Source organism: Mizuhopecten yessoensis, unplaced genomic scaffold (genome assembly GCF_002113885.1).
Source record: "Mizuhopecten yessoensis strain PY_sf001 unplaced genomic scaffold, ASM211388v2 scaffold5141, whole genome shotgun sequence".
Lineage (NCBI taxonomy): Eukaryota > Metazoa > Mollusca > Bivalvia > Pectinida > Pectinidae > Mizuhopecten > Mizuhopecten yessoensis.
The window spans coordinates 354372-377300 of NW_018405900.1; the positions used below are offsets into that span (position 1 = coordinate 354372).

General features: G+C 36.0%; 1 protein-coding gene across 1 annotated transcript; it reads left to right on the forward strand.

Moving 5' to 3' along the window:
* Position 1: 1 nt before the first annotated feature.
* Positions 2 to 22360, forward strand: LOC110450239 (carboxy-terminal kinesin 2-like). Its single transcript, XM_021497630.1, has 15 exons — positions 2 to 89; positions 3678 to 3797; positions 5864 to 6158; positions 7620 to 7718; positions 8155 to 8407; positions 8851 to 9061; positions 9478 to 9645; positions 10039 to 10185; positions 10767 to 10880; positions 11217 to 11390; positions 11860 to 12024; positions 15686 to 15824; positions 16312 to 16451; positions 18443 to 18592; positions 19012 to 22360. Exons 1-15 carry the CDS (start codon positions 81 to 83, stop codon positions 19054 to 19056), a joined length of 2229 nt encoding a protein of 742 aa, XP_021353305.1. The 5' UTR covers positions 2 to 80; the 3' UTR covers positions 19057 to 22360.
* The last annotated feature ends 569 nt before the right edge of the window (positions 22361 to 22929 follow it).

The following is a 22929-nucleotide window of genomic DNA, read 5'->3' on the forward strand; positions in this document are numbered from 1 at the left end:
ATCACACGTCTGTTTTTGGCTCATTTTTTGAAAGGACAAAATTCGACGAATTTCTTATTTCAGCGACAGTATCGACGATAATGAGCCAGGTATTTATTCTAACGGTCGTGAACAGTTGATGTAAATAACCATATGTTAAAGTGAGAGACCAAATTGACGAACCTGAATGTTATTTAATGTCAACATTATGTCCTCTTGGCAGTCTTGCAGCACTGGAGTTCTACAGTAGAAGTGTAGTACTCTATAATATTATGTATACAGTACAATGCAATGGTATACGTATGTAAAGGCCTACTATATATATATATATATATATATACAGAAGCCTGTATGTATACATAGTACTACAGTAGATATCCAGGACACTGCATGAGTACAGGTTGTTGACGTCTGTGACACTTTGCCACACAAACAGAAACACACCCACCAAATAAAGTTTTAAGAACAAAACACACATTTATAAATCCAAACATTTTCCATGTTACTGTTATGACCATAACCACACGTTTTATATATAGCATACGTGATTGGGAAGAATAATAATTGTGAAAGCCGATGGGCATTTGGGGGTGACAACCCTGGAATTTATACTCAAATTTGTGGTCTTCCAGTAACATACAGATACAGAAAATTATAAACCATTGTTTTTAAAGTAGATAAATCACACCCTGCAACGTACTCCATTAACATAAGAGGCCGCTGGTCCTGGCAAAAGTATCTTGCTGTGTAAAACCTCTAGCACTGTTGGAGTACATATGTACCTGCAATGATACAAAATACAAGACTCTTATATTACTACACTTACACGCAACATTATCGATACACATAATACAGATACAAATACAATCTGACAATAAGTACTTAGCTGTAAAATAAGTACATTAAACTGGGAATGATATAATAACATCTTTTACAAATAATGAATCGGAAATAGAAGATATACTATTTCCTTATCTAGAGGTTCCCGAACGAGTGGTGGTGGTTAATCATGTTTATCTAACTCTAGTTAGTTAAATATCAAATTGTATTAAGACACGAGGTTTGCTGAGTGTTTTTTACAATTTGAAAATTAACTAACGAGATCACAAGTTTGGGGACCTGTTTCTCCCATAACGTTAGTATTTTATCTGAAAAAACGCATTTTTCCTTTGGAAAATACATCATGTGTGTTTCTGATGGGGGAACTAGTACTATTGCCATGGAGAAAGACGTCACAATGGAAAATGACGTCGAAAAGCATTGTTACGTGACGACATAAATCAAAGATTGACCAATGAAATCATGTCCAGGGTGACCATGTAACCCACTAGTAGGTAACCGAAAATGTTTACCAACGCCTAGCAGGTTTATCCAATGAGTTAGGAAACATACAGTGGTTGTGGGAGAAATATATAACAATTTACCTTTACACATATATTATATATCATAAGTGTATGGTCTATTGACATTTACTTTTATCATAACTTGCAAATGGTGAAAACCATTCACAGACATAGTCATACAGTCTATTACAGGACATTGAAATGGATATATACATGCATGTATACATATAGGGACAGTTTATAATGAAATAATCATGGTGACACCTCTGTGACAGAAGGCCTTTATATTTACTACATATGTCCAGCTCATCTCATATATATATATGTGATAATGTCTGATACAAGTAATAAGATATGGAATATAAACACAATCGTACCAGCTGGTGTAATGATGGTCAATCAGGTAAACCCTGCATATCATATGCACACATACTGGTACATTTTTTATCTAAAATAATATAAAATAACATCAGACAATGCTTGTGGAATACACAGCACAACAGGCAGGAGAAAAGGCAAATAAACTAGATGGACAGGTAATTAGTTTATAAATCAAGTTCAAACCTCAATTGTACTCCTGTCTCTAGATCTCTTGTCACTGTTGTCGCTCTCTCATCTACCTAATCAAACAAAGTTATCGCACGCCAACCCCCAATAGCCAGTCAAAAATTCAATAAAATTCAATCCTGCCACATCCTCCTTCTGACCAAAGAATATTGTCCTCTATATATGAACTTAAATAAAATACAATCATACATACATTCTTCCTTTTATAACACCCTGTTACATCTGTTTTGCATCCAAAGGAATAATATCCATTTCACCCCAATTTTTGTTAACATCACCCCAGTTTACAGTTCTTTACCCCCAAGTTTGACAACCATTTCGCCCCAAAATCTGTTATCTTATTACATAAAAAGAACATTATTTTGCTTGAACAATTATAATACGTATATCACTATACACTGGGCAGTAACAAGTATAATAAGTATATCACTATACAATGGGCAGTAACAATTTGTTTTTCTTTTCTGGTAAGTAAGAAGTTTAAATCAACAGGCCTGTCAATTTTAACTTCTTACTTACAAGGGAAAAAACTGTGACTGCCAATTATAGTACAGGTAAGTTAGGGCATGATTTACTCACTCCATGGGTATCAGTCAAATTTTTATTTTTATAGCTTATATACAAAGAACGATATACACATAATGTATACTTTCTGTTAATTTTGTAGACTCACATAGATGTACATGTACGCTTAATTGACACACTGTTGTTATAAGTGTTTACCTATGTGCACATGCTTGTGACAATAATTAACAGTTAATTTCACCGAGGGAAATAGTCCTGAACGAGGGGGATCATAAACTTGCTATATCCAGAAATACCCATGCTTCAACTGTTTTATTATACTGATACAAACACTCCCTTACAATATTCTAAATATTATTAGACAACAAATTTTCTGCTGGCCGGAAATTGCCGACATAATTTGATTGCGCTGATTGGTCAATATTCGGTCAGGCCCCGCCAACGACGTCACTCAATTTCCCGCATTTTCCGGGGGAAATAGTTTCAAAACTATCGCACCCCTCCAGACGAACTATTTCCCTGGCATGCAGTTAGAGGGGAAATAGCTTGTTTATGTGGTTACTTTTGTATAGTGTAAAATAAGTAGAGGTATAATAATTACATGTAAATCATGACTTTTGTCAAAATGTATACATACACGGTAATTTATAACACCATGGATTTATAAGAAAATTAATTGTTTATTTTCTATTTTTCGTTAAGTTTATATTTCTTGTGTTTAAAATTTCATTGGGATAATAATTCATGGTTTTTATAAAACCACAAAATAAATCAAATTAAATCCCCAACGAAATATAATGCTTTTACAGTAATTAGGATGTAATGAACACTTTCTAGGCACAGATGAGAGTGAAGAACACACCCAGTTAGAGAACTAGTCTGGTCATCAGACCCTTTCGGACCTGAACTGAAAAACCACTAAAAGCAAGATTCTCAGTCATTGAGACGAGGCGAATGTGGTATGGGTTATGGCTTGTGACATTCAACGCTTAATATTCATTGAGTAATTATTATAAATAAAACCTTTCCACAAGAAACTGGAATATCTAGATAGTAGGTTTAAGGTTTTGTGTTTGAGCGACCGGTTAAAGAGAATTAAAGAGTCTTAGAACTTCAAAATTGGATATATCATAGGTTTCAATATCTAACTGGTCACCTGTTTATAGTCAGCTGCGTAATATGCTATTAATGTCAACTACATTTGAGGGTAAAACAGCTTGTTGAGGGGGAGTTCATACATTCAAATGATGCTTTACATTTTAGCTGAAGAGGCCATTAGCAACACTAAATGGTACAGGTAGTAGGCTGCCACGATTACCAGTACCAAAAAGCTCCTCTCTGAGGATGCCTGTGCCATTGAAGAGAACGAGGAGTCCAGACGAGGTAAATAATTGAGTTAAAACAGGATTACCGCCAACACTAGGTAAATAATAATGGAGTTAAAACATGATTACCACCAACACGAGGTAAATAATGGAGTTAAAACATGATCACCACCAACACAAGGTAAATAATGGAGTTAAAATATGATCAACACCAATACGAGGTATATAATGGAGTTAAAATATGATTACCCCCAACACTAGGTATATAATGGAGCTAAATATGATTACCACCAGCACGAGGTATATAATGGAGCTAAATATGATTACCACCAACACGAGGTATATAATTGAGTTAAAATATGATCACCACCAACACGAGGTAAATAATGGAGTTAAAACATGATTACCACCAACACGAGGTAAATAATGGAGTTAAAACATGATCACCCCCAACACAAGGTATATAATGGAGTTAAAACATGATCACCACCAACACGAGGTATATAATGGAGTTAAATATGATCACCACCAACACGAGGAATATAATGGAGTTAAATATGATTACCACCAACACGAGGAATATAATGGAGTTAAATATGATTACCACCAACAAGAGGTATATAATTGAGTTAAAATATGATCACCACCAACACGAGGTAAATAATGGAGTTAAAATATGATTACCACCAACACTATGTATATAATGGAGCTAAATATGATTACCACCAACACGAGGTATATAATTGAGTTAAAATATGATCACCACCAACACGAGGTAAATAATGGAGTTAAAACATGATCACCCCCAACACAAGGTATATAATGGAGTTAAAACATGATCACCACCAACACAAGGTATATAATGGAGTTAAAACATGATCACCACCAACACAAGGTAAATAATGGAGTTAAAATATGATCACCACCAATACGAGGTATATAATGGAGTTAAAATATGATTACCTCCAACACTAGGTATATAATGGAGCTAAATATGATTACCACCAACACGAGGAATATAATGGAGTTAAATATGATTACCACCAACACAAGGTAAATAATGGAGTTAAAATATGATCAACACCAATACGAGGTATATAATGGAGTTAAAATATGATTACCCCCAACACTAGGTATATAATGGAGCTAAATATGATTACCACCAACACGAGGGATATAATTGAGTTAAAATATGATCACCACCAACACGAGGTAAATAATGGAGTTAAAATATGATTACCACCAACACGAGGTATATAATGGAGTTAAATATGATTACCACCAACACAAGGTAAATAATGGAGTTAAAATATGATCACCACCAATACGAGGTATATAATGGAGTTAAAATATGATTACCACCAACACTAGGTATATAATGGAGCTAAATATGATTACCACCAACACGAGGTATATAATGGAGCTAAATATGATTACCACCAACACGAGGTATATAATGGAGTTAAATATGATTACCACCAACACGAGGTAAATAATGGAGTTAAAACATGATTACCACCAACACTAGGTAAATAATAGAGTTAAAACATGCAACACTAATGTACAGTTCACAAAAAATATAAATCTAAAATGAATATTGATAGTTGCTTGAAATGATATTCAAATTGGTTCTAGCTTACATATTGCCCACCTTCTTAAATGACCTAAGCTATCAACAAGATGGTAAACAAAATGAAACTAAAGCTGTAAGTATTTTCAAAAACATTTTTTACATGAACAGCCCATGCGCCCTAGGTAATGTGAGGTGGACGGCAACCATTAAGCTTCAAACTGTCCAATTAGTATAGTAAATGTCAATAGTAACAGTCAATCATGATTTTCTAGGATCGATCATAGTTTGAATTTAACATGAAAACTTTAAAGAGTTATTGAGATTTGGAAAAGTCCTAAATAAAAAAATAAACTGATTGTGCTCATATCTTTTACTATAAATTCCCAACATTATCACATACCTGGTGATGCACAACACTGATTTGACAACTCAAAAATCTATTAAGGATTATTGCAATACAAAATGTGGTTGTCATTGAGGTTACTGAAAGTGTAATCTTGGAACTTCTTAATCTATGAATTTGACATGTTCACTTACGGTTGTTTCTTCAGTTGCCATCAGAAAAAAGGATATGTCTGGAAAACCGATCCTCAACAGGTTCAAATTCAAGTTCCTGCAGTGTTTCCAGTGTAAGCTCACAAAAATCGGGATCAAATCTTCGATCCCAAACATCTGGATCAAGTCTCCGTTCACAAACATCGGGATCAAATTTACGAGCAAACAAATATGTTTTGAATAAACCTAAAGCTGTGCCAGTGAAACCTCAACCCGCAACCAGGGCTGCTCCTTCCAGGACTGGACTGACAAGGTCTAATTCTGTTGTAGTAAAGTCAGCAATCAAACCTGGTAAGTTTTCACTAGATACAGTGTCTGGAAAAAACAGAGTGCTTCATCCCCAAATAATTTTCCTTTATCTCTATTGTGATATTGTTTCCATGATCTTTTGGTTCAATTTTCTTGTAGTCCGTTTAGGCATATAACATTGTCTATAACTGTCACTGGCTTAGGTGGAAATTGTTCAATGCCTATGTTTTGCTAATTTTGGAATTATTATAAAAGGAATTGATAAGTTTATGTCATAATTATCACTTAATTATATATTGTGTATATGTATTTTATAAGCCAGTGATAAATATACTATGAGCCTTGAGTCCTTTACTCATAGACCTTTGATAAGATTCATAGAAGTTCTGAAAACACTTAAATTCAAAGTTGTGGGATCCATTGTTTTTAGCAATACAATTGAAAAGGACACATGAAAATAAATTGTAAATTGCCCACTGTAAGCCCGCCAAAAGCTGAGCGTGTCAATGTTATTGCATTGTCCATCCATTTACTTAACCTTGTGGCCACAAACATTCCCACAATTTTAACAGAATTTTTTGAGAATTTGTGTGTGATGAGAATGGAATGAAGATTTGCATGTGATATTATATATTAATGTGTTGTGTATATATATATATATATATATATATATTCAATATATGCAATTATGCATGTATGAAGAGAAAAAAGGTAAATGGAAGCCATTCTTATTTAACAAATTTGAAAACAATTTAACAAGAATGGGTTAATAAAGTAATTTCCTATTTCAACACATCTTATGAAATAATATAACACAAATGTAGTTGTTGGTTCATCTTGATGATGTTTATAATGAGCTGTTACCATCTGTTGTCATCTGTCGGTACTTTCAATATTGGTATCTGTGATGCAACGGCCTTAGAACATCTTCTACAACATTAACATTTGCCAAGGAAAACAAAATCTGTCAATACACAGGGCCACTTTGGGGTGCTTTGCAATACACTGAGTGATATTTGAATGTGAAATAGTAGTAATCATCTTTCTAAAGGATCAAAGGGTTAAAATTATGATATTTGGCCAGTATCTGGTGGCATTGAGTGCTTAAAAAAAAGAGTATTTAAAAAGTAATGACCTTGGCTCATATTCATGGTCACAAGGATCAAATTTGTTAAAAACACTCAAACTACATCTTCTGAAGAACAATAGACCTAGAGTAAAGATATATTGCAAGTAGATTGCTGGTATGGGGTATGAACTTGACACATATTCAATATCACACGGTCAAATTCGTCAAAAAATTTCTCCTGAAGAACCAAATGGCCTTAAGTCATGATAAATAGCCAGAAGCTTGCTGAAAAATAGTGATAGGAAGTTTGTGAAAAAGAAGGAAAGAAACATTAATTAAATCAGGTGAGCATATTCAGTCTTCACAGAAATGAAATTGCCAACACCCTGAATTTTGGACTTTTTTAATGAAATATTGGTATGCTTTTTGTGTAGTTGTTACAAGAACTACAATGGTTTCCCGAGGAGGTCCACCTGCCTCAACCAGAAACAGGACAACAGGATCTTCTGGTCAGCAAGCACAAAAGGCTCCAGGTAATATACAGAACCTTCTGTTTTGCAAATCTTGAAGGCTCTAGGTAAAATAGTAACACATGACCATTTGGTCAGCAAGCACTGAAGCTTTTAAGCCTCTGGGTAATTTTCAGGACCTTGTGATCAGCATAATAGTGATATAGTAGGAAGTTGTTGTAGAAGAAAAGACCTGTGAAGAGCTTGGTGAATTTAATTATGCTTTTTTCACCTACATATGTAGGATCTTAACTTGAGTAAATGACAGCAACCTGCTGAAAATATAGTAAAAACAAACTTATTTGCATTTGAAAATTTTTCATTCAAGTCAATAGAAAAGCTGCCTTCATCTTCAAATAAATTAAGAGAGAATATGCTGAAAAGCTTTCTAGTTTTCTAAACAAGATCTGTCATTCATTTATTTAAACGTTTCACTGACTGAATATATAATTCTTATCAGAAAGTAGTGTTGGTGGTGGTGGAGGGAAGAAGCGTCAAGCATGGGACTTAAAAGGGCGCTTACAGGACATGGAGTTAATCCTCAGAGAGCAGAAAAGCTCCAGTTCTGATCTGATGATGCAACTCCAGAGCAACAATAACCGCATCTTCTCCTTGGAGAACCAGAACAGCCACCTTTCTGGTACAGTGGCCCAAAAGGAACAGGTTGCCACGGCTGCCTCTGAGGAGATTTCATTCCTAAAGAAACAGATCAGGTAAGACTAAATGTTATTATTACCCAATAGTCTTTAAATTATGATTAGACGTTTTTGACCGTTTCTGTTTTAACATCATTTCATGCAGCATTGATACTAATATGTACATGTATTTGGTAATAAAACAATTGTTTCAATGCTATTTGGGGAACAAAACTACCATCGCTCGGTAGGGTGGAACTGCATGTTTGCCAGGGCTTCCTCTACCTCAGGATGATAGATTTGACTGTTCCCAAAATATCCATGAAACAATTGTATACTGTTTCCTTTTACATTTTTGTTGACCTATCACATCTTATACATCAGTACACAGTGAGAATAGGGGTGGAGTGATAGGGTCAATTTACAAGGAATACTGATCAGCATGTTATGTGTTAGTTTGGTTTTAACTGGAATCTGGGCAGTGTACACATTAGTAAAGTATGTTTTATTTATTTTTTTAGGGAAGAGGAAGAAAAGTTTGATGGTATAAGAAGAAAACTGCAGGGAGAAATCAGTGATCTGACTTTCTTGAAAGAAACACTAGACCGTCAAAAGCAACAGTTAGATGGTGAAGTCACTGCTGCTAATGCCGAGATCAATGGCCTCAAGACGACTGTAGCTCAGATGACTTCTGCTCAAGCTGGCATGTCTGCTGAGTTAGAGGCAACAAAGGTGAAGAATGACAGTCACTATTAACTTTATCAAGCTCAGCAGGGACCATAAATTCATTGTAACAGGTTTTTATATTCCTGATAAAATCCATGTGTTGGATTCTGTCAGGTGTTTCAGGTTTTAATCGTGTTACAAGTCTGTGTGTCAATCCTTGTCAGATGTTTTAGTGGTCAATTTACATTTAATACATCTTTTGGGATATTTGTGAGCCTTATCTTTACATTTTAAATCTTATCTTAAATGCAGATGTATGCTTGTTAATGTAGTCCATGTGATAAGTACTTACGATTAAGTGATCATATTAATCCAGTCTGATGTATATAATGAATATTGGCCATCATAGAAAATATTTTTTAACATCACTTCATCATAATGTTTTCATTTCATTGTCAATAACGAGACATTTCCTACTACAGGTTTCACTGGAGGCTGCCATGAGAGAAGGCAGACAGAAGGATGAGGAGATACGCAGACTAAAAGGAGTTGTCAGGTCACAAGAGGAGACCATTGAGGATTTCAATGCTAAGTTCAGGGAACATGAGACAGCACGGCGTAAACTCCACAACACCATACAGGAGCTGAAGGTAATACAGAGCTTTATAATATTATATATACAACAGGGATTATGTAGTATGTAGGACAGACAAGGTGGATTAACTTTGTGACAGTTTTAATTTCCCAGTAACCTGCAAACACTACAGATTGAATTTTCTCGGGGCCACAAATTCAACAGTGTCCTACCACTTCGCTGTTTTTTCTCATGCTTTATACAGTGTTACCAGCCATTATAGCTTATCTGGATGTCAGATTTTGTTAAATAACAAATAATGTTTTATTGAAATATATGATAGAATTGATAATTTCAACGAGTTCATTGAAATTTAATCCTTTAATGTAACTATGATGTAGCACATGTCTGTCATTACAATGTTACAAGGCTAACATCTGTATGAAGGGTAACACTGCTACATTTACAGGGTAACATTCGTGTCTTCTGTCGTGTGCGCCCTCTTCTGGGGGACGAATGTTTGGGTAACAATGGAGACGTCCAGCACATGAACTTCCCTGACGTGGACCAAAAGGTCCTGGAGCTGGAGAAAATCGGAGACATGGCCATGAACGAGGTAAGATGCTGCTTCAATGTACAGTAATGATAGACATGATTTTTTTGTATTAAAGGAACTAGGATACAGGTTGGTTTATATTTTGAAAAGGGAACTTCAAGTTGATAGAGTTGATAGTAAATCTTAACTATCTAAACTACTGTTGTCAGACATTTAAAAACAAGAAGTGATACTTTATATCCTGTTCAAAAAAGGTTGTGGTTAAGGTTGCTGAAATGTTGAGTAAGCAGCTTACTTTGAAAACTTCAGTTGATGATATTGTGTCATTGCAACAAGACAACAATTGCTTGTTTTCCATTGACTTAGTGTTATGACTTGCCACAGTGTTTTCCAATAACTTGGTATTATGACTTGCCACATTTTTCAATGACATGATGTTACAACTTGCCACTGTTTTTCCTACATGACTTGTTATGACGCCTTGCTACAATGTCAATGTTTACAAAGGACATGTCATGTAATGACTTGGTTTTTTTTTGTTTTAGAAGTTGGTTTCCTGAAGGGTATGAGTGTCAAACAGTGTCTGAATTCAGGCTGTCAACAGTTCTTTTTTTTTCATTGCTGTTGTTTCTAATTTTTAGAGTTGTCTGGCAGCAAGTCGACGAGGGAACAAATTTGAGTTTTCGTTTGACAGAGTTTTTCAACCATCTTCTTCACAAGCTGAGGTGTTTGAAGAGATTTCACAATTAATACAGGTAAGTCATCACACATCACCCTAATTTATTATTTTAGTGCTGAGCTTTGTAACTTATCTAAGATTTAATGATGCTGTTCATACTTCTTTGTTGGTGTTAACTAGTATTAGTAATCTTCTTGTTTACAGAAATCTGAAGTAAAGGTAATAAAATGTATCATTGATAGATAATTTGATGGTAATGAATCTCCATTTGATTACATTTTATACGTCATTTTCTTGTTGGTCTTGTTTCTTAATGGTCATTTGGTGGGATTTGTTGAAATAAAGGTGTAGTACATTGATACTACTGTTACATTAATTTTCATGTCTTCTATCTTGTGTATCTCATTCACAGAGTGCCCTAGATGGATACAACGTATGTATATTTGCCTATGGACAAACAGGTTCCGGAAAAACCTATACCATGGAGGGAGGATCAGTTAATGATCCAGAAAGTCAGGGGATGATCCCTAGGGCTGTTGTTCAGATCTTCGAGAGCATTAAGGAGATGGAGGCAAAAGGATGGAAGGTAACCTTTCCCTGTATCACTATAACCATAAGCTTCCTGAAGTTATATTTGGCATCAGATCCAACTTAATTTGTTTGATCACTTTGTATACTTGTGTTTTTGTTTTATACACATAATTCTCTATAGTAAAATAATACAACTTTTTTATAACTGTTTAAATGATTTATTTATATTAAGTGGACTGGTCCAACATGTTGACAGGTTATTTTTTGGAAAGGTATAACAAATCAGATTCTGACATGGGTTTCAGCCACCATTTGTTTTGTTAGACCTTCAGCCAGATTTTCCCCCTGTCTTCTTTGCCTTTTAATAGCAATAGTCTGTCCGTTAGGTCCGACAAAGTGTATATTGCATTTAATTATAATGCCTACCCATTTAACATAGTTCTACCATTTGTAGCACAACTGCTATATTTTTGACTATCAACAGCATGAAAATTAACAGCCAATTTTCCTTTGGTTTGTTACAGTACAATATGGAGGCGTCTTTCCTGGAAATTTACAATGAAACAATCCGAGACCTGCTAGGGAATGGCAAAGATGAGCTCAAACATGAGATCAAGCTGACAGGAATGGGCAGTAATGATGTCATTGTGACTAACCTTACCCTTGTCACAGTGGAAACAGACACACAGGTATTGCATTCTGGGTCACCTCTGTTATTGTCACGGACTAACCTTACCCTTGTCAAAGTGGAAACAGACACACAGGAATTACATTCTGGGTCACCACTGTTATTGTCACTGACTAACCTTACCCTTGTCACAGTGGAAACAGACACACAGGTGTTACATTCTGGGTCACCACTGTTATTGTCACTGACTAACCTTACATTTGTCACAGTGGAAACAGACACACAGGTATTGCATTCTGGGTCACCACTGTTATTGTGACTGACTAACCTTACACTTGTCACAGTGGAAACAGAACACAGGTATTGCATTCTGGGTCACCACTGTTATTGTCACTGTGACTAACCTTACCCTCATCACAGTGGAAACAGACACACAGGTATTGCATTCTGGGTCACCACTGTTATTGTGACTGACTAACCTTACACTTGTCACGGTGGAAACAGACACACAGGTATTGCATTCAGGGTCACCGCTGTTATTGTCACTGTGACTAACCTTACATTTGTCACAGTGGAAACAGACATACAGGTATTACATTCTGGGTCACCACCGTTATTGTCACTGACTAACCTTATCCTCATCACCGTGGAAGCAGAACACAGGTATTACATTCTGGGTCACCACCGTTATTGTCACTGACTAACCTTATCCTCATCACCGTGGAAGCAGAACACAGGTATTACATTCTGGGTCACCACTGTTATTGTGACTGACTAACCTTACACTTGTCACAGTGGAAACAGACACACAGGTGTTACATTCTGGGTCACCACTGTTATTGGCACTGACTAACCGTACCCTCGTCACAGTGGAAACAGACGCACAGGTATTACATTCTGGGGCACCACTGTTATTGTCACTGACTAACCTTCCCCTCCTCACAGTGGAAACAGAACACAGGGATTACATTCTGGGTCACCACTGTTATTGTCCCTGACTAACCTTACCCTCAGCACAGTGGAAACAGAACACAGGTCTTACATTCTGGGTCACCACTGTAATTGTCACTGTGACTAACCTTACATTTGTCACAGTGGAAACATACATACAGGTATTACATTCTGGGTCACCGCTGTTATTGTCACTGACTAACCTTCCCCTCCTCACAGTGGAAACAGAACACAGGGATTACATTCTGGGTCACCACTGTAATTGTCACTGTGACTAACCTTACGGTGGAAACAGACACACAGGTATTACATTGTGGGTCACCACTGTTATTGTCACTCTGACTAACCTTACCCTCGTTACAGTGGAAACAGACACACAGGTATTAAATTCTGGGTCACCACTGTTATTGTGACTGACTAACCTTACACTTGTCACGGTGGAAACAGACACACAGGTATTAAATTCTGGGTCACCACTGTTATTGTGACTGACTAACCTTACACTTGTCACGGTGGAAACAGACACACAGGTATTAAATTCTGGGTCACCACTGTTATTGTGACTGACTAACCTTACACTTGTCACAGTGGAAACAGAACACAGGTATTACATTCTGGGTCACCACCGTTATTGTCACTGACTAACCTTATCCTCATCACCGTGGAAGCAGAACACAGGTATTACATTCTGGGTCACCTCTGTTATTGTCACTGTGACTAACATTACCCTCGTTACAGTGGAAACAGACACACAGGTGTTACATTCTGGGTCACCACTGTTATTGTGACTGACTAACCTTACACTTGTCACGGTGGAAACAGACACACAGGTATTGCGTTCAGGGTCACCGCTGTTATTGTCACTGTGACTAACCTTCCCCTCATCACAGTGGAAACAGAACACGGGTGTTGCATTCTGGGTCACCACTGTTATTGGCACTGACTAACCGTACCCTCGTCACAGTGGAAACAGAAGCACAGGTATTACATTCTTGGTCACCACTGTTATTGTCACTGACTAACCTTATCCTCATCACCGTGGAAGCAGAACACAGGTATTACATTCTGGGTCACCACTGTTATTGTCACTAACTAACCTTACCCTCGTCACAGTGGAAACAGACACACAGGTATTACATTTTGGGTCACCACTGTTATTGTCACTGTGACTAACCTTACCCTCGTTACAGTGGAAACAGACACACAGGTATTACATTCTAGGTCATCACTGTTATTGTCACTATGACTAACCTTACACTTGTCATAGCTCATATTGATGCAAACACATTATACTTAGGTTGCTCTAGTGAGTGTACAAAAATACAACTTCAGATTTCATATGTGTGGTAACTTTATCTTTACTGAGATATGATGTTCATAAGGAGGATATTCCTGATATGGTTGATTGTGATAAATGTCAATTAGAGTATGTTTATTCTTAAGTCTCAAATCTACAAACTGCAGCAAGTAGAGTATGTTTGAGGATAAAGTCACTAGATGATATAATTATAATCGTTTCTCACGAGTCAAATAGCTTATATTCCATAACACATATATCAAAGTGAAAGTAGTATTTAAGATGTGGGAAAATTCAATGTAAGACATGACAAAGTAATGCAAGCGTGATATTGACTGGTATTAATGTCATGCCACCCTTTAAAGCAGTTCAATAAAAATAAAACATACTTGCTTGGCATTGCTTTTCAGGTCAAAGGTCTAGATCATGGTGACATTTCTTTTTTTTATTTATTTATTTCAATCCAACAGCATAAGGCCCACTTACAGGGTGATAACAAATAACAGTTTACAATCAATTATATATTACAATATCACAGACCCAATGTTAAATTATCAAACAATACAGACTATGTTTAATGAATTAAAAAAATATCTGTTTTATTTCTGTTTGAAACATTTAGTGATCCGCTAAAAAGACTACCTGGCTGAACATTGAGGAAGTTAAATTTTCTGACACCTAATTAAAACGCTGTTTTTCCTTATGTCCATACGACTCTTGGTGGGATAAAAAACGCACCATACAGCTGAACTTATGATACCTGTTTGGAACCATTAAATTGATTTGTTCAATAAAATATGGACAGTCGAACATACTGTTTTCACACAAGAGGTGGTAAATTCAAATTTCTTCATAAGATAAAACATCACAGTCAATCTTTGCTTCAAAGCATGAACATTTTAAGAAATTTTCTCTCAGAACTACTTCTAATTGATGTGCCAGAGTAGTTCGATATGGACACCGTATTTCACAAACATATTCTAGTTTGCTTTTGACCATACTAATATATAAAGAATGGATGACAGATGTATCAGAAAAAAATCTACATGTATGTTTTAGGAAGCCAAATGTTTGCATTGCCTCGGATACCATTTTTTTTATGTGAAGATTAAAATTAAAAGTAGATGACATCCATAGGCCAAGGTTGTTGATACAAACAGAAAACTGTTGGGATTGCTTTTCAGATTCAAAAGTTAAGGTCACTGTTAGTATAAATAGTAACTTGGCTTCTGTGTGACAACTCACTTGGCCAATATAATTCAAACTTCATAGACTGCATATACCAACCAAAAGTTCTTGCATGGAATTGCCTTTTAGCTTTAAAGGTCAAAGGTTAGGATCACCTACTGAAAATTGAGCATAACATTCTGAACCATACAAATATCTCAGCACAGTATCAGAAATCAAACCATTGTAGTGATCTACAATACTTAAGTATAGGTCATTGTTTGACACGCTATAACTATTTCCATAGATCACCTCTTTGCTGAAGAAAGCCTCACACAACAGAGCTGTTGCAGAGACCAAGTGTAATGAACACTCGTCCCGGAGTCACAGTGTGTTACGACTCAAACTGACCGGAGAAAACTCACTCAGTGGAGAGGCTTGTGTTGGTCAGTAGTATTCAGTGACAAAGCTTGTCATATTTGAATTTTAAAATTCACCATTTGATAGAGGAAATTAATAGTTGCCCATTGGAAAACATATTTATTTCACAAGTGTCACAGAAAACCAATGTTTTTACAAGTAGGCCCATAAGTAAGAAAATTGAAAGTATTCTAATACACACAAAAAACTGCCCCATTGCATTTTCCAATAAATTGATGTTTTAACTGGGTTTTTTGTAATGTTATATTGGTATATATGATGTATAGTTTCATTATATGACACATTCTAAAGGGAGATGCTTGATCCATTTCAAACAGCTTATATTAGCATTTATTATTCATAACAAACTGGTGAATCTCAATCCGAATCTTTTCAGGGCACAACACGTTTGTATCAAGATTTTCCAATAGTAATTATATACAGGTACTAACCCTATTTGATTCCAGATTATATACAATGATTAATTTACCCTACTTGACTCCTCCTGTACAGGAACTCTAAATTTAGTTGACCTGGCAGGGAGTGAAAGACTGAAGGAATCGGGGTCAGAAGGTCAGCGACTGAAGGAGACTCTCAGTATCAACAAAAGCTTGAGTACTCTAGGAAATGTCATCATGGCCCTCGGTAACAAGGTAAGGGACGCTGAGTATCAACAAAAGCTTGAGTACTCTAGGAAATGTCATCATGGCCCTCGGTAACAAGGTAAGGGACGCTGAGTATCAACAAAAGCTTGAGTACTCTAGGAAATGTCATCATGGCCCTCGGTAACAAGGTAAGGGACGCTGAGTATCAACAAAAGCTTGAGTACTCTAGGAAATGTAATCATGGCCCTCGGTAACAAGGTAAGGGACGCTGAGTATCAACAAAAGCTTGAGTACTCTAGGAAATGTCATCATGGCCCTCGGTAACAAGGTAAGGGACGCTGAGTATCAACAAAAGCTTGAGTACTCTAGGAAATGTAATCATGGCCCTCGGTAACAAGGTAAGGGACGCTGAGTATCAACAAAAGCTTGAGTACTCTAGGAAATGTCATCATGGCCCTCGGTAACAAGGTAAGGGACGCTGAGTATCAACAAAAGCTTGAGTACTCTAGGAAATGTAATCATGGCCCTCGGTAACAAGGTAAGGGACGCTGAGTATCAACAAAAGCTTGAGTACTCTAGGAAATGTCATCATGGCCCTCGGTAACAAGGTAAGGGACGCTGAGTATCAACAAAAGCTTGAGTACTCTAGGAAATGTAATCATGGCCCTCGGTAACAAGGTAAGGGACGCTGAGTATCAACAAAAGCTTGAGTACTCTAGGAAATGTCATCATGGCCCTCGGTAACAAGGTAAGGGACGCTGAGTATCAACAAAAGCTTGAGTACTCTAGGAAATGTAATCATGGCCCTCGGTAACAAGGTAAGGGACGCTGAGTATCAACAAAAGCTTGAGTACTCTAGGAAATGTCATCATGGCCCTCGGTAACAAGGTAAGGGACGCTGAGTATCAACAAAAGCTTGAGTACTCTAGGAAATGTAATCATGGCCCTCGGTAACAAGGTAAGGGACGCTGAGTATCAACAAAAGCTTGAGTACTCTAGGAAATGTCATCATGGCCCTCGGTAACAAGGTAAGGGACGCTGAGTATCAACAAAAGCTTGAGTACTCTAGGAAATGTAATCATGGCCCTCGGTAACAAGGTAAGGGACGCTGAGTATCAACAAAAGCTTGAGTACTCTAGGAAATGTCATCATGGCCCTCGGTAACAAGGTAAGGGACGCTGAGTATCAACAAAAGCTTGAGTACTCTAGGAAATGTAATCATGGCCCTCGGTAACAAGGTAAGGGACGCTGAGTATCAACAAAAGCTTGAGTACTCTAGGAAATGTCATCATGGCCCTCGGTAACAAGGTAAGGGACGCTGAGTATCAACAAAAGCTTAGTACTCTAGGAAATGTCATCATGGCCCTCGGTAACAAGGTAAGGGACGCTGAGTAGCAACAAAAGCTTGAGTACTCTAGGAAATGTAATCATGGCCCTCGGTAACAAGGTAAGGGACGCTGAGTATCAACAAAAGCTTGAGTACTCTAGGAAATGTAATCATGGCCCTCGGAACAAGGCAAGCTCTGAAGCAGTGTCAACAGGAGTTTGAGTACACTAGGTAATGCCGATGGTTATATGTTAGAGTATACACAAGGAAATGTTATGATTAGGTAAGGTCTGCAGCGTTTCAGTACTACAATGTAATTGTAATTTTCAGTATGACACCCTAGTTTCCTAGAGCCAAAACAGAAGGAAATGTAATCATGGTCATTGGAATGTTACATTGAGGTTTATTCACTGTCTCTGCCCTCTGAGATAATTTCTGTAGGTACTTATATACTATAGCCCAAATAACCTAATACACATACATGTATGTAGGCATTGGTCATGTAATGAAACAAAACATCAATCACAAATTACTGTAAAATAGACAGTTTTTTTAATTGTACATGAACTTCAAAACTCAAGTTTATTGAAAAATATTTGGGTTACAATATTGATAGTACAGTTTGTGCATGTATTGAAAAGAAACTTTTATTTTTAATACCGATTGATATGAATTATTCTTCATCATTAATAGAGATATATTTGTGTTTCAGGATAACCATATTCCCTACAGGAACTCCAAGCTGACGTATCTTCTTCAGAACTCACTGGGTGGTAACAGCAAAACCCTTATGTTTGTCAACGCCTCCCCCAAGGAGGAATGCTTTCAGGAAACACTCAACTCCTTACGTTTTGCAACCAAGGTAACTTACATTTTTTCCTTTTACCTAGAACATATTGTCAATTTATTTCATTTACGTCACAAATGTGGAATAGGAAGAACTTATTAGCTGCTAAATCTGTCATTTCTGATATCATGTGCAAAATGTTCCAGGGATGGTTGTATGGCTACATATGTGCTCCAGAGTTAGATGTCAGAATGGTTTTATGTCGCAGGGGGGAATGAATATCTGTATGCCCCAAAATTAGATGAATGGCTGTATTCTCTAGGCTGGAGCAAGTGGATATATGTCCTTTGGTTGAGGGACTGTTTATATTTCTGAGAGTTTGGTGAATGTATATACAATGCAATATACATACCCTCAGATTGGGTGAATAGTCTCCCTCAGGGTTCTGTTGTTTTACCTCCTACAGTGCCAGTAATACTATCTGTTTTTTGCAGGTGAACCAGTGCAATATTGGTACTGCCCAAAAGAAATCAAAATGAAAAGATGGGGAAGACACAAGGAACGTTGTTAGGTATGAGAGGAGAGTGGAAGAGTATGAGAGGAACGTTGTTAGGTATGAGAGGAGAGTGGAAGAGTATGAGAGCTAGAGTGCTGTAGTTTTATCTTTGTCAATGATATTACACTTGTATCTGTATAATTGTTGAAGAGTACATATAAATATGAATACGTTTTTTTATGTCTTGTTCGCTTTGTCAGATCTTTTTAACAAATTTTTATATGATAAAGATTAGTTCTGATACCAAGCTAGTTTCAACTTCTATATTAATATTTTTATATAGGTGATTTCAACATGAAGTAGGATTATTTTTGGAATTCTCCCATCTGCTGAAATAGTATTCCTACGCTGACAAAATAATATTAGCTGAAATTTTCATGTCAACAATTCTTAGTTTGTAAATAGAGAAATATTTGTAATTTATTTGGATTACTTTTCTATTAATACATAATCATCATGAAGAGTAAGACTCCACTGTGTTACCATTATGAACACTTGGTCCATTAACTTCCCTGAATCTCAACGTGATGAGGAGCCACCCACAGACTTGTATATCACTGCCCCCATTGTCTATACAATACAATATGCATTCTTCTTCCCTCACTCTACCAGAATTTTATGAAGGTGGGGTAAAAAGTTCATTTTATTTCCTGTTTTAATATGTCTGATGATTTTAATTATAGTCAATTACAAGAGGAAATGAATAAATTATAAATGGTATCTAGGTCTCGAGAAGAAGTGAATTCTACTATATCAATATTTTATATCAAAGTTCAGGGCCAAATAGTTTTGTAGCTCACTGATTATTTAAAGTATGTTTATAAGGATTATCAGGTCAATTTTCTTTTTATGAGGAGGGGGCTTATGACGTGTCAAATTTACTATTTACTGTGTCTACTGACATAGACAACTGGTATGCACAAGTTTTTAGTTGTTTTAACCAGTTTAAAAAAGAGAAATAATCAGAGCATAGTTAAACATGTGTTTTTTAGCTCACCTGTCCGGATTGGCTGTATTGGTATTGAAATTAGTTGCTGTCCTTTGTCCCAAACATTCTCTTTAAATGACTTCTCATGAACCACTTCATGCAAGATCAACCACATCTTTATTTCAGAAAATGCACTGGCCCCATTTGAGGCAAACAAGCGGTAAAATTTGTTGCATCTCAAAAATCTTACCAACCCCGTAGTTTTATTTTGCTATTCATCATGCAGTAACCTTAGTATATGTTCAACAAAGTTCGCAAAGGAAAGTAAACCAGACACTAGGAAGCACTTTGCAACACATTGTTTAATACTTGAGTGTTAAAAACTTAAATGCTCATACATCTTGGCCCTGAAAGAATGTATTGTTGCCCAATAGAATATAAGAAAAGTTATTTGGGCAGAAATTTGCAAAGAGCTTGCTATAAAAGTTGTGAACATAATCTACTTTCAAGGTCAAAGACGGACCCCTTAAATCAGTTGAGTGTGTTCAAGCCCCTCGGGCCTCTTGTATTTTTATAATGACAGTGAATTGGCTTTTTCTTGATGACCTAGTGTAAGTGGTTCATGTGCCTACTGTGTGTTTGATGAATGGGAGATGTGTTATTAATATATCACTTTGTATAACATTTCATAGTCGATTATCATAACTTGCGATCTTTTTTTCTTGTTGAGTTAAAATCAGAAAGGCAGCTTTTGTAATATGCATAAGATGTTCATAATGAATATGTGCCGATGTCTTGGAGAGTAATTGAAAAGTTTGAATTGTAGCGATATATCTCTGGCTGCCCTCTCTGTATGGAGGGAATTGATTGTTACACCTTTGCAAATACATCATTTTATCATGTGATTTTCTGTTATATTCAAGAAAAGAGAGAGAGTTGTTTCTATTTAGATCAGGGATGCATTGCTTCTATAGGTGATAGGAATTTTCTGTACATGTTGCATTGCCTTTGTATTTATATCAATAGTCAACTTTGAAATACTGGTACAATATCTATGTGTATTTAGCTGATCATTGAGAAAGGATCATTCATTGTATCCATGCTAGCATTGCTACTTACCTATTGTAAGGTGAAGGACTAGACTCTTTGTCCTTTGTTCTTTAATTGTTCTTTCTTTCTTTCTCTCATTCACTACACTTTTTCTGTCAGAAGTCTATTTTGTTTCTGTCTTTGCTTTCTCTCCTTTTGTGTCACATTTTCTTTCTTAACAATATTTTAAGATATGTATGTTTGTATGGGATAATAATATGAAACACAATTTGTCCTTTTAATTAAACTAGGTATAGAAGAAATAAGGCCTGAGGAATTGCTTGATAAGAATATCTTCAGCAAGGTTTACCTAGTAATACATGTAATCTTACATCATGTGATTCCAATCATCTGATATAGCTTTTACACAATTAATGCTTTTAATACTTTGATAGAAAATGAATGATTTTTTGCCTGAATGTAAAGAGATGTTTTGAGATATATAGATAGATTATAGAAATTGAAATATTTGAGAATATTGTAAGATCCCTGCTAGGAACATTCAGGCAAGTTTAGTGTGATTAAGTAACATGCTACAATAACATCCTAAATAAAGCAGGATTATATGGCAATATATCCCATTTATAGAATACAGTATGCCACACAAAAAGTTATTAATAAAAAATGTTTTTAGAGGAGGGGGGGGGGGGGAATTAATTTGGAATGTTGTGTCCGAATCGATTACTAAAGAATGTTGAATGTATTCAATGTAAGTATCAGTTTAACCCACAACAAGTTTTTGTTTAGCAAAATATCAGTTTGCTGGCTTGCTATAGCACTGTGAAACAAAAGAGATAATTTGGATGGAAAATCCTGTCACCAACTAGTAAAATTAAGTACACCTTATGTACAAGTAAAAAATGGACAAAGGGAAGTTCTAAATACTATCAAATTCCATGAAACAGATTGTTTTCTTAGGTAACTTGATGTGTCAAGCAAGCTATAGTATTATTAAGAATTGTGAAAATCAGTTGGGTGGGACAGAGTATCTGTATTTTACTTTGTATCTTGCAAGATGTTGCCTTTATCATATAGTTGATCCATTTAATTCTTGGATCAATAAAAAAAAAAGCTATGGCACATTTCAATAACTTTTTTGGTTGTTTTTATTAAAATTTGGAGATCATCAGTAATATTGATCTTTCCACTGTTAATTTGAGTATCATTTATCACATGTACATCAGCATGTTTATGTATATATATCAGACTTGTGTATGTTTTAAGGATAACTATGCTGCAATTTTAGGAATAAATTCATTTATCAGTAAAACATTTTCTTGTGTTTATTTTTTTATTCTTCTGAGAATATTATTGTGCATGGTGTAGCTTACAATGGATGTCATTAAGGTAAAGGGTATGATAGAAAAGAATCAATCTTTTTCTCCATTGTATTGTCAACAAAAAGGATGGATTTTTTTCAAGCTAAGAGTAACTTCCTTTGTTAAGGTTTTCGCCTCTTGTTTTGATTTGGAGGGGGTGTCAAAATAACATGAATTTCAAATTTTTTTCTCTCGAAAAATTGTAATTCTGTAAAATGAAATGTAAGATTTGAATCATATGCAATGCAAATGTAAAAAAAGGAAAAAAAATACTAGTGCCAAGGCTAATAATATGTTTCTATCCTTGTACTCTTTACCTTAACTGTTTTCATATATGTTCTATCATTTGTGTGTTGAGGATGTAGCATGAAGATGTTTAATGAGTCTCCTGTTGAGATGGCAGCCTCCCGTTGACTAGCGTAGTGTCTATCAGGTGGTATAAAGAGGGTACATGAATTGTTGCCGATACGAGGCTGCACTCGGATCTAAAAGATCATCATTTTCTTAATGCCCACTGCGG

What these genes read in the sequence shown, in the direction of transcription:
- LOC110450239 (XM_021497630.1), top strand. An exon ending in GAACGAGGAGTCCAGACGAG is followed by an intron (nt 3,798 to 5,863) that starts GTAAATAATTGA and finishes TTGTTTCTTCAG; the next exon opens with TTGCCATCAGAAAAAAGGAT. An exon ending in GCAAGCACAAAAGGCTCCAG is followed by an intron (nt 7,719 to 8,154) that starts GTAATATACAGA and finishes AATTCTTATCAG; the next exon opens with AAAGTAGTGTTGGTGGTGGT.